The sequence below is a fragment of the Panthera leo genome, chromosome D4, assembly GCF_018350215.1.
Source record: "Panthera leo isolate Ple1 chromosome D4, P.leo_Ple1_pat1.1, whole genome shotgun sequence".
Taxonomy (NCBI): Eukaryota; Metazoa; Chordata; class Mammalia; order Carnivora; family Felidae; genus Panthera; species Panthera leo.
In genome coordinates, this window is record NC_056691.1 from 57,104,554 (window position 1) to 57,117,655 (window position 13,102).

General features: G+C 37.3%; 1 protein-coding gene across 6 annotated transcripts in view; it reads left to right on the plus strand.

Annotated features, from left to right (window-relative positions):
- The window catches only part of LOC122205554 (phospholipid-transporting ATPase FetA-like), a 107,251-nt gene that overhangs the window by 65,251 nt on the left and 28,898 nt on the right, over nucleotides 1-13,102 (plus strand). For all 6 annotated transcript variants that reach the window (XM_042914020.1, XM_042914019.1, XM_042914015.1 and 3 more), the window contains 3 exons: nucleotides 1,580-1,776; nucleotides 5,199-5,407; nucleotides 7,494-7,537. In XM_042914020.1, coding sequence (XP_042769954.1) covers nucleotides 1,580-1,776; nucleotides 5,199-5,407; nucleotides 7,494-7,537 — 450 coding nt within the window. The remainder of the gene's footprint in view (nucleotides 1-1,579; nucleotides 1,777-5,198; nucleotides 5,408-7,493; nucleotides 7,538-13,102) is intronic.

A 13,102-nucleotide genomic window follows, 5' to 3' on the forward strand; every position in this document is an offset into this window, starting at 1 on the left:
ATAAAATATGAAGTTTGCCATAGAGTCTGGTAGCTCACTTTTATCAAGATATATTCCAGGGTGCCTGGGTGGCTCAGTCGGTTAAGTGTCCGATTTCAGCTCAGGTCACGATCTCACGGTCCGTGAGTTCGAGCCCCACGTCGGGCTCTGGGCAGATGGCTCAGAGCCTGGAGCCTGCTTCTGATTCTGTGTCTCCCTATCTCTCTCTGCCCCTCCCCCGTTCATGCTCTGTCTCTCTCGGTCTCAAAAATAAATAAACTTTAAAAAAATAAAATAAAAATAAAATAAAAAAATAAAAAAAGATATATTCCTAACTTGCTTCACTATATACTAACTAATTTGGATGTAAATTTTAAAAAATAAAAAATAAAGTTAAATTTAAAAAAAGGTATATTCCTAACTTACTAAGGGTATTTATAGATGTGGAATTTTTATTTGGTCATCTTTTGAGATGATCACTTTTATGCAACTTTAATCTGTTAATAGTACTGAATCTTATTCTTAGATTCTGTAAAGCTAATGTATCTTTATATTCCTGTGATAAACCTAATTAGACAAAAGATATTCATCTCTTCATATACTGCAGAATCTAATTTGCTACTAATTATTTAACATTTTTGCATCTTTGTTCATTAGTAAGACTACCTATAATTTTACTTTTGGTGTGGTATAATTGTATTTTAGAGCTAAAACTATGTATACTAGATTCGTAGAATGCGATGGAAACATTTTTTTAAGCACGTGTTCCTGAACAGTTTGTATAACATAAAAATTATTGAAAGTATAAAGAAATTGTATAAAACTTGTTTAAAAAAAGATGTAGAATATATGTATATATAATATATATATATTAATATATATATACATATATATTAATATGTATATATATTATACATATTAATAATATATTAATATATTAATATATATATATACATATATATACATGTAATATATTACATATATATATAGTGGAATATTACTCCACAATCAAAAAGAATGAAATCTTGCCATTTGCAGCAATATGAATAGAGCCAAAGTGCATTATGCTAAATGAAATAAATCAGTCAGAGAAAGACAAAATACCATATGATTTCACTCACACGTGGAATTTAAGAAACAAAACAGATGTTGACATTTGTAGGGGGGGTGTGGAGATAGGGAAACAAACCATAAGAGACTCTAAATAATAGAGATCAGACTAAGGGTTGATGGAGGGAGGTGGGGGGGGGGATGGGCTAGATGGGTGATGGGTATTAAGGAGGGCACTTGTTATGATGAGCACAGGGTGTTGTATGTAAGTGATGAATCACTGTGTTCTATTCCTGAAACCAATATTGCACTGCATGTTAACTAACTAGAATCTAAATAAAAATTTGAAAGGAAAAAAAGATTCCAAGGATGGCTCATGCTGGGCTTTCTTTTCTGTCCTGTACTACTGCCTAGAGCTTGTGAACTACAGGATGCCCCTGCCCTCCAGGAAAAGAGAGAAGCTTTGTTGAGAGCTAAATGTCCAAAAGTAGACATGAAGCAGCACATGCCTTAGATAACATGTTAATTTAATTCTGTTTCTGATTTCCAGATTTTCCTGTTTTTAGGCAGCATGTGCTTTATCCTAGCAATTGGGCATGGCATTTGGGAAAACAAAAAAGGCTACTACTTCCAGAATTATCTGCCATGGAAAGAATATGTCCCTTCATCAGCTGTCTCTGCCATCCTCGTATTCTGGTCCTACTTCATTATTCTTAACACTATGGTGCCCATTTCCCTTTATGTCAGGTGAGCTTCTTTGACCACTTTGTGTCATAGGGGGAGGAGCTGACTTTATACATCCTGCTTAACTCCCCAACTAGAGTGTAAATGTTTGGGAAGCATAGACTGTATGCTCTTTAACTCTTTACTTTCCACAGTGCCAATGTACAAAACAGTCTGAGAAATGTCTAGAGATTGTATTAGTGCTTTCCATATCCAGAATACTGTACTAGATACTATGAGTTACACAAAGAGAAAACCATCCCTGCCCTCAAATAGCTTATAATGTAACTAAATAAGACATAGAAACACATGCAATAATTGAAAAAATGCACACAAATTTGGTGATGCTGAAGCATAAGTCAGGCAGCCCCTAGTTAATCAATAACATAGGTCCCAAACATACATTTGTAAATCAGTTAATCAGAACTCACATTTGTTTTCCCCCAGAAACAATGTGGCAAATGGTATTATAGATGTAATTATGACCTAAGTTCTGGGTTCTAAAAGTTGTAAAAGAAAAGAAGGATGTTTCCTTTGCCTTTTCATGGACAAAAATTTGAAATGGGTCAAATAAGCCTTTGAGCTCCTTTTTCTATTTTCATCATTCCCTTTCACATACACACATCCAAACATGTTTTTATATCCTTCTTTCCAGGTTTCCTAAACCCTGCACTGTGACATTCCAACCTGAAAAGCACCCTGCATGACTAAATTATCTTATTAATTTAATATTTATTGAGCACAGCACCTACTATGTGCCAAGCACTATACTAGGTGCTAGAAATAGAACCATAAATCATAAGACAGCTCTTTCTGTAGATAAGCTTACAACATAGCTGTGGAAACAGATACTTAAGTAATTATGGTACAATATGGAAAATAATGTAAGAGAAATATATAGGGAGTGCTATGGGAGACTGGAAAAGGAACAGGTTGGTTCTACCTGGAGAGGCTTGGGGGATTACAGAAAAAGTAACACTCAAACTGGTATTTGAGAGAAGAGTGGAATTCATCATGCAGAAAATAGCAAAACAATATTGCAAACAGAAAGATCAGCATGTGCAAAGGTTTGGTGTGGTCATAGAACAATGAGTAGCCTAGGCTAAAGTGTTGGATGATAATTCAGTATCCTATCCAGGAGAGCCTTAAATGTCAGGCTAAGGATTTTGGATGTTTTTTTAATGTTTGTTTATTTACTTTTGAGAGAGAGGGAAAGCGAGTGCACAAGCATGGGAGGGGACAGAGAGACACACAGAATCTGAAGCAGGCTCCAGGCTCCAAGCTTCAAGCTGTCAAAGTAGAAAATGAACTACTGGGACCTCATCAAAATAAAAAGCTTCTGCACAGCGAAGGAAACAATCAGCAAAACTAAAAGGCAACTGACAGAATGGGAGACAATATTTGCAAATGACATATCAGATAAAGGGTTAGTATCCAAAATCTATAAAGAACTTCTCAAACTCAACATCCAAAAAACAAATCATCCAGTGAAGAAATGGGCAAAAGACATGAATAGACACTTCTCCAAAGAAGACATCCAGATGGCCAACCGACACATGAAAAAATGCTCCGCATCACTCATCATCAGGCAAATATAAATCAAAAACACAATGAGATACCACCTCACACCTGTCCGAAGGGCTAACATTAACAACTCAGGCAACAACAGATGTTGGCAAGGATGCGGAGAAAGAGGATCTCTTTTGCACTGCTGGTGGGAATGCAAGCTGGTGCAGCCACTCTGGAAAACAGTATGGAGGTTCCTCAAAAAACTAAAAATAGAACTACCCTACAGCCCAGCAATTGCACTACTAGGCCTTTATCCACAGGATACAGGTGTGCTGTTTCGAAGGGACACATGCACCCCCATGTTTATAGCAGCACTATCAACAATAGCCAGAGTATGGAAAGAGCCCAAATATCCATCGATGGATGAATGGATTAAAAAAATGTGGTATATATACACAATGGAGTATTGCTCGGCAATCAAAAAGAAGGAAATCTTGCCACTTGCAACTACATGGAACTGGAGGGTATTATGCTAAGTGAAATTAGTCAGAGAAAGACAAAAATCCTATGCCTTCACTCATATGACGACTTTAAGAGACCAAACAGATGAACATAAGGGGAAGGAAACAAAAATAATATAAAAACAGGAAGGGGGACAAAACAGAAGAGACTCAAATATGGAGAACAAACTGAAGGTTACTAGAGGGGTTGTGGGAGGGAGGATGGGCTAAATGGGTAAGAGGCACTAGGGAATCTACTCCTGAAATCATTGTTGCACTATATGCTAACTAATTTGGATGTAAATTTTAAAAAATAAAAAGTAAAATTAAAAAAATAAAAATAAAATGATATACACCCCGCCCCCAAAAGGCTGTCAAAGTAGAGCCTGATGTGGGGCACGAACTTATGAACTGTGGGATCATGACCTGAGCCAAAGTTGGACACTTAACCGACTGAGCCATGCAGGTGACTCCCAAGGAGTTTGGATTTTATCCTAAAGGCAGCAAAGATTTTTCTAAGGAAAGAAATGATATGATTAAATGTTTGGGTTTAGAGAAATAGCTATGTTGGTTGGTATGGCAAAGGAAGGGAGGGATCAAGATTCAGTGCTTGAGGACCTGTAGAGTCAGTAATGTGGGCTAGAGCACTCCTGCCTCACCTGAAATTAAACAAACAAACAAACATGTTGCTCAATGCAGTTGTCTTTTAGAAGTGACCAAAACTAACACACATAAGCACAAATGGTGATAGGAAGGAGGCCCATTAAAAATCTTAACTATTTTAAAATGAAGATGCTTGTTAACCATAAAGAATCTATAATATGAATTATTTGGAACAGAAGAGGAATGTGATAAAGGCAATAGGGAAAATTCAGGTAAAGTGAAGAGGACACTATTAGGGGGAGAAGCTACCCCACAGGCAGATTGCCCCTGCCAGGAATTTTATCAGGTCAGCTTCTATGACCTGTTTCTGATTTTCACAGATCCTTCCCTTCTTCTGAAACAAGTTTCTGAGTGTTTAAGTTTCTCTTCCTTGCCAGTGGATTTACATGACAGCCACAGTAATCCTCTAATTAAACCTAAACAGCCTTTTATTAGGTAGTTCATAATTCTACCAGGCCTTGCATTACTGCAAAAGTTCAAAACTTTTTATTTTTCCTGGATATGTTTTGGAAAAAGAAAAAATGAAAGGGGGTTATGCCTCAGCAAAATTAATGAAGTATATCCGGATCCAGATGGTAAAGCACTGAGTGAAAATGGTCGAGATCAGATTTACATTGGGTTGGCTGGTGGGAATGTCCTTCAAAATCCATGGTAGGTTCCCAAGGAGGATATTCTGATTTTCAGATGCTGGCCCTGACCTATTAAGAAGGAAACCAGGATTATGTATTTGATATGTTCTAACCCAGGACGCTTCTTTTCTTGCTTTCTCCATAGTGTTGAGATAATAAGATTGGGCAACAGTTGCTATATCAACTGGGATCGGAAGATGTTTTATGCACCAAAGAACTCACCAGCACAGGCTCGCACCACCACCCTTAATGAGGAGCTTGGCCAGGTCAAATACGTGTTCTCTGACAAAACAGGAACCCTGACTCAGAACATCATGGTTTTCAATAAGTGTTCTATTAATGGGATGTTCTATGGTATGCATGTCTTCCTGCTTTCCCTGAGTCCTGGGGAAATTCTACTTTGCAGATTGTTTTCAAAAATAATCTGCCTCTAATTCTATATACCTCTGAAATTCACATTTATCTCTTATTCTCACAACCTTCTTTACTCATTAAACAAAGATCACCTACTCCATTCAGTTGCTTACCAAAAAGCATTTATTTCACACCTTATAGAGGTAATCCATTGTGTTGGACATTGGAAATACCAAGATGTACAAGACTTAATCTCTGTCCTCAAGGAATTCCCAATGTCTTGAGAGGGTCAGTTCACTCTCATATTAAATCACACAGAGAAACCAGCATATTGTTGAAGCTGCTAATCTCCTGATTCCCCCTCAGACCAATAAGCAGTCTTGAGAGAAGCCATCAAAGGATAGTCAAGTTGGTTGGGCAGGGTCCCCAATGCCCAATTCCTCATCCATTTCATGCCTTAAGCCTAAACTTATTTTTGTGACAGGGTTAAGTCCTCGGGTATGTGAACATTCATGCCCAATGCACTAACTAGCTGAGGAAGGCAATCACATCTAAAAAGGTAGAGCATTTCTACTCTGGGGTGATGAAAAAGCTTTGAAACTAGAGAGATGTGTAGTATACAACATTGTAAATGCACTACCTGCCTCTGAATTGTACACTTTAAAATGGTTAATTGTATGTCATATGCCTTTCACCTCAATTAAAAAATAATTAAAAATTTAAGATTAAAATTTAAGATTAAGATTTTTTTAAAAAGCTACTATTTCCTATTATCCCTGCCAAACAACTTTTCCTATGTATAAACTCTGAAAGCCTATTTTTAGATGAGTTGATTTGGGTAAAGATCTTAATTCTCTGTCTCATTATAAGATCTGATGATACACTGGGTAAGGTTGAAAGGGCCATGGGTGTTTCTTCTTCTTTTTTTTTTTTTCTAATTCTTTTTTAATGTTTATTTACTTTTGAGAGAGACAATGAGTGGGGGAGAGGCAGAGAGAGGGAGAGAGAGCGAGAATTCTAAGCAGGCCCCACCTTCTGAAGACCCCACAAACTATGTGGGGCTTGAACCCACAAACTATGAAGAGTCAGAGGCTTAACCGACTGAGCCACCCAGGTGTCCCAAAAGGGCCATGGTTGTTTCTATGCTTGACATAAGACTCTTCCACTGCTATTTTGTTTATACTATCTGCTAGCCAAGAATCCTAAACATTCTTGCACTATTTTCATATTTCTTCTAGGTAACTTTTCTGACTCGAGGGCTTCATGAAATAGAAGGTCTTTCCCACATCCAGTGACTAACTTCCAGCCTCACCTCACACTTAAGGGAGAAGAGTTGGGGCCCAAGCAAATGACCTCTTACCATTAGCTTGGGGAGTGGAGCTTACTGGGACACTAAGGGCTGGGTGGCCTGAGGAGATTCAAGGAAGCTTGATGGGAAGTCTGGGATGATAGAATCAGAAGCAATAAGCTGTTAACCTTCCTTTAAATTACGATATGACCCCATAAATCTATTCCTAGGTATATTCCCCTCAAAAGATGGAAAACAGGGATTCAAACAGATAGATATATGCTGGCATTCATTGCAGCATTATTCACCAATAGCCCAAAGGTAAAAACAACCATGTGTCCGTCAACAGATGAATGGATAAACAAATTGTGGTATATCCATTCAAAGCAATATTACTAAGTCATAAAAAGTAATGAGGTTCTGACACATGCTACAACATGGATGATTCTTGAAAACTTTATACTAAGTGAAATAAGCCAAACACAAAAAGAAATAGTGTATGATTCTACTTATATGAAATATCTAGAATAGACAAATTTATAGAGACAAAAAGTGGAGGTTATCAGGGGCTAGGGATAGGGAGGAATTGGGGAGTTTCTGTTTAGAATGCTGAAAAAATTTTGGAAATTTATAATGGTGATTATTGTACCACATTGTCAATGTGATTAATGACACTGAATTGTATGCTAACAAATGGTTAAATTTTTATGTTATATGTATTTTATCACAGCAAAAAAAATAATTTAAACATTTCTTTAAAACCCTTGCCAAGTCTCTGCTCTCTTTACTTATCAACAGGTCATGTCTATGACAAAAAGGGAATGAAAGTAGAAGTCTCTGAGGTGAGTGATTACAGTTACCTGTGATATGCGTGAGAGCTGAGACCATGCTAAACAGCAGCATCTTTGACACAAATTGAGAGTCCCTTAGCCCCTGAAATAGTAAAGCTTTTATTGGCCCATAATATCAGAAAGCATTATATAAATGACCTATGTTTATTTGAGGGGATTTGGGTTTGTGCTTTAAAATCAAAATAGCTTTCTTTCTTTTTTCTTTTTTCCTATTTGAAAAATAGTCTTTCCTCATATTAAAAAAGTCCATTCAGGGTGCCTGGGTGGCTCAGTCGGTTGAGCGTCCAACTTCAGCTCAGGTCATGATCTCATGGTTCGTGAGTTAGAGCCCAGAACTCGAGCTCACTACTGTCACTGCAGAACTCTCTTTGGAGCCCCCTCTCTCAGTGCCCCTCCCCCACTCAGGCTCTCTTTCTCCAAAATAAATTTGTTTTAAAATCCAATCAATACAGGGGCGCCTGGGTGGCTCAGTCGGTTAAGCGTCCAACTTTGGCTCAGGTCAAGATCTCGCGGTTCGTGAGTTCGAGCCCTGCGTCGGGCTCTGTGCTGACAGCTCAGAGCCTGGAGCCTGCTTCAGATTCTGTGTCCCCCTTTCTCTATACCCCACCCCTGCTTGTGCTCTGTCTCTGTCTTTCAAAAATGAATAAACATTTTTAAAAAATCCAATCAATACAGAAATGTATGAAGAAGAAAGTGAAAATCGTTCAATCTTCTTTAGAAAACCAATGTAAAATTTGGGGGTATATTCTTTCACGTGTTTTCCATGTGTGTATATGCACACACATATACATCAAGATCTAATGATAGACGGATGGATGGATGGATGGAAGGAATGGAGGGAGAGAGGAAAGAGAACAAAGGGAAAAAGGAAAGAAAGAGGAAGCATCATAGCATGTATCCTATTTGCAGCCTCCTTTTTATTCACTTGACATTATATTCTAGTCCCATTTCCATGTCAGTAAATTTAGGTCCACATCATCATTTTGAATGAGTGGCATATCCATTTGTATTAGTGTACCTTAATTTATTTAACCAATCCCCTATTTTTATTCCATTTTATTTTGTTATTATTATAAATAGCACTGTGGTAAGCACCCTGGTACTTACAGTTTTGTCTCTTCTTCTGATAATTATTTCCTTCGAACGAACTCCTGGGAGTGAAACTGATTGGTCAAAGGGTAGCCACATTTTTAGCACGTTTAATATTGCCATATTGCTCCTAGATAGATTGCATCAGTTTATAATCCCACCAAAAATATATAATAATTATTTTTTCTCATATCCTTATGAGTACTGAGTATTAATAATTTTTTAATCTTTAGAAATTTAATTGGTTAAAATGGCATCTCATGTTATTTACCTCTCTCTGATTACTAATCAGATTGAATCATTTTTATGTGCTTATTTCCCCTTCCCACTTTATTGCCTGTTTATAGTTATTTTCTCAGTTGCCCGTTCATATTCTTTGCCCTTTTTTTCTTACTTGAAAGTACTTTTTATAAAGTAAAAATAACAACCTTTCCTTTGGCACATACAGTACAGTTACTTTCCCCATTTTTGTCTTTTGGGTTTTGTTTATATTTTTTTCTGTGTAGAAGTTTTGTTTTTTTTTTTCTGTGTAGAAGTTTCTAATGTATGTGATCAAATTTGTCATGTCAGTCTTTTTCCTTTATAGCTTCAGGAACATTATATTGCAACATACTGAATAGTTGTATCCCACACAATTATAAAAATATCTTCCTATTCATTCTTTCTGTTTCTAGCTGGTTCATTTTGACTATTTTCTCCAGTATTGGATCTCAGCTTTTGTTTATAGATTTGATATTAAACATCCCTTCATAGGGCTTTGTCCGTTACCTTTATGATACTCCTCACCCTATCCCTTTCCTTCTATAACTAATTCCAAACCCTTAGTCACTTGACTTATATACCAAATAGCTAACTCCAGCTCCCAACTACTTTCTCACCCCTATCTATCCAAAGAGATTGGGAAAGGGATAGAAAATCTACTTTTTCCCCCCTTAAATCCCCTTCTAGAGACTCTGCAAATGACTTTGGCAATATAAACAAAGTTATAGCTTATAGGGAATAAACTGTTATTCTGGAGTTTCTTTCCCCTACCTCTTCCTTCCACTACTGATTAATCATAACATGTGTTCCACTGGATCACTGGACTCTTTTTTCTCTTGTAAACAAGCTTACCTGTTGCCTCATCTCTTCATAAAAATGATTTCTTCTCCCTGCCTTGATTGACTTTCCCTGAGAACATCCCTTTTCCTCCATCTCTCCTATTCTGCATACCAAAAGCCCAAATGTATTGTCTTCATTATCCTGTGCTAACTTTAAACCGTTACTTTTTCTTCCTCTTATAATTTTTCCTCCTGTGATGCTTATGACTTCTGGCAATGCTCCTCCTTAACTCTCCCTGTTATTGACATCTATGCATCTTCTGACTTCTTCATCTCATTCACTGAGGACTTTGAAAATTGGCTCCTATTCTTCCTCTGTACCCAATCCCTACTATCATCTTGGGTGGTACTGGCTACTTTATGGATGATCTGTCACCATGGATGCTTTCAGATGTCAGAAAAAATATGCCTTTCAGATGACCTGTAGTACCCCAAAAATCTTCATCACCCTTTTCCATGTCACTATCTAGAATTGTACTACTCTGAAATTGTAAACTCTCTCATCATGATCTCTGGTCACATACCTTATTTCTCTATCTCTCTTAGTACTTGACTTCTGCTATATATGCCTGCTTTCTTATCTTTGGAAAACTCACAAGCCCTCAGCTCTCCTTTTTCTCCAAGTCTGTCAATTCCTCATGGCTTTACTTCCCTTCCTGTCTTGCCCCCATCTGTACCCAGGATCATAAATATCCTCAGTACCTTACTAGTCCTTTTTCTCTTTAATCACTCACCAAATCTCAACCTTTAATTAACCAAGCCATCTATCCTTCTCTGTTCTAATCTCAGAGTGCCAAGCACTTTTTGGAGATCACAAACTCATTAAAAATTCAGAAACTCCAACCTCTTTTAGGCTTCCAATATTATTTGGATAATTTTTTACTAATTTGTGGTCAGCGTCATACTTAATTCTGCATGTTAGCTATTCTAGAATTCACCCTCAGGCCTTCTACTACATCCCCCTCTGTCCCCAATATGCAGCAGATGATATTGCCTTCAACTTTACTGAGAAAAATTCAAACTATCCCCTAAATATCCTTTTCCATACATACTTCAGAACACACCTTTACCTAGTTTCCTTCAGTCTCAAAAAAGGTATCCTGTTTTCTTTCAATACAAGTCTCTTTGTATATTTTACATTCCATCCCTTTCTACTTCTTCAGGAACCTCAGTCAGTCCTGTATTCGCTCCTTCTTAATATCTGAAAGTTATTCTTCCTATGTGATTCTTTCCCTTCAGCTCAAATTTTCCCTTCCTTATAAAAAAAAATACTTAGTACATCCCTACAATGGAATATTATTCAGCAGTAAGAATAAATGAGCTATCAAGCCACACACACAAAAGGAAGAACCTAAAATGCATACTGCTAAGTGAAAGAAGCTAATCTGAAAAGGCTACATACTATGATTCCAACTATATGACATTCTGGAAAAGGCAAATTAGTACAGACGGTAAAAAGATCAGTGGTTGCCAGGGTCTTGGTGAGAGGTGGAGAGAGAGATGAAGCAGTAGAGCGGAACACAGGAGAGTTTTAGGGCAGTGGAACTATTCTGTGTGATGCTGTCATGGTAGATTCATTACAATATGTATATTTCAAAACCCATAGAACTGTACAGAATTCTACTGTAAACTATATACTTTAGTTCATAATAACGTATTAATATTTGTTTGTCGGTTGTAACAAATGTACTACACTAATGTGAGATGTGAATAGAGGAAATCAGAGTAGAAAGAAGAGAGAGATAATATATGGGAACTCCTTGTACTTTTGCCCAATTTTTTTGTAAACCTAAGACTATTCTAAAAATGAGTATTAACTTAAAATAAAATAGTTAAAAAAATTAGTTAAAATAACCCTAAGCCCATTAACCAGAGGTAACCACTAAAAATAAATTTTTATATTTTATTTTGACTCATATTTTAAAAAGCACTTAGAACCATTCCTGTATTACCCTCTAGACATTGTCTGTCTCCCATCAGTCCAAAATACTTACTGAGTATCAACCATATGTCAGACTTTGAGTAAATGCTAAAGGTTGGAGGAAAACAAAAGAGACATTTTCCCTACCTTCAGAGAGTTGGCAGACTTGAGAAGGAGCCATATAAGTAAACAGGCAATTACAGAGGTCTCTAACTCCTCACCTTTCTTTAATTCTTCAACCTACTCTCTGTAATAAGATTCTGTCCTATGATAGCCACTGAAACTATCCTAGCCAAGCTCACTAATGACTGCCTTGCTGTTAAGTCCTTACTCAACTTCTCTGCAGATTTTAACACCTAAACTCCACTTTTTCTTAAAGTTTTCTTGTCCATTGGGTCCTGTTAAATAGCTCTGTTCTTGTTTTTTCTTCCTGTCTGCTTTTTCTCATCAACTTGGCCATAGGGACTGATGTTCTCCAAGGCTCTATTATTGAACCTCTTCCCCATCTGTATCGTCTCCCGGAATAATCTCATGTATTTACATGACTTTAACTACCACATACTTACTGATGAATTCCAAATACATCTATCAAAGGAATCCTTTGTAGCTCCCTCCCACCCATGGCCAAGGCTAAAGATACTTTATAAAAACTATTTATAGCTATGTCACAGCATCTCCAGGAGTTTCTTCAGTTGCCACCTCTACCCTCCATTCTGAATCCACTTCCTTTCACTTGATATCCCCAGTTTCCATCCTTTTGTCTGGTACCTGGATTTGCCTTTCAACCTTTTTTAACTGGTTGTTTGGCTTTCAATTTCAGAATTATCCATGAATGCTACTTCTCAGCTCATGCTGTACTGCAGCTCCAAGCCAGCCCTGCCTCACTGCTGTACCCAGCCAGGTGCAGTATTCTCAAACATTACTTGCCTGGAAGAGGAGATTAGAAACTAACTCAAATCTCTTACCTAAACTTCAAAACTATATAGGCCTGCTTTCATTACTACCTGTTAGTCCTTCAAGTATCTCCAATTTAGTCCATCAGAAACCTCCTCCTGACAGGTATCCTATCACAGTGAATGAAGAAATATAAAATTATTCTTAACTCTTTCCCTCTGTCCCCCTCATATCATGTTGCATAATTCTAGCTCCCTATATATTCAAACCATCCCCTTATTTTAATATTTATTGTTACTATATCATTTCTCTTGTGGATTACTGAATGATCTGACTGATCTCCCTGCTTCTCATCTTGCTAGTTCCAGTATATCTTCCATGCTGCTACCAGAGGACTTTATCTGACACAAATCTAATTATGTCACTTTCTCTTTTTTTTAATGTTTATTTCAGAGAGAGAGGGAGACACAGAATCCGAAGCAGCTCCAGGTTCTGAGAAGTTAGCACAGAGCCTGATGTGGGGCTCAAACTTACAAACTAAGAGATCATGAC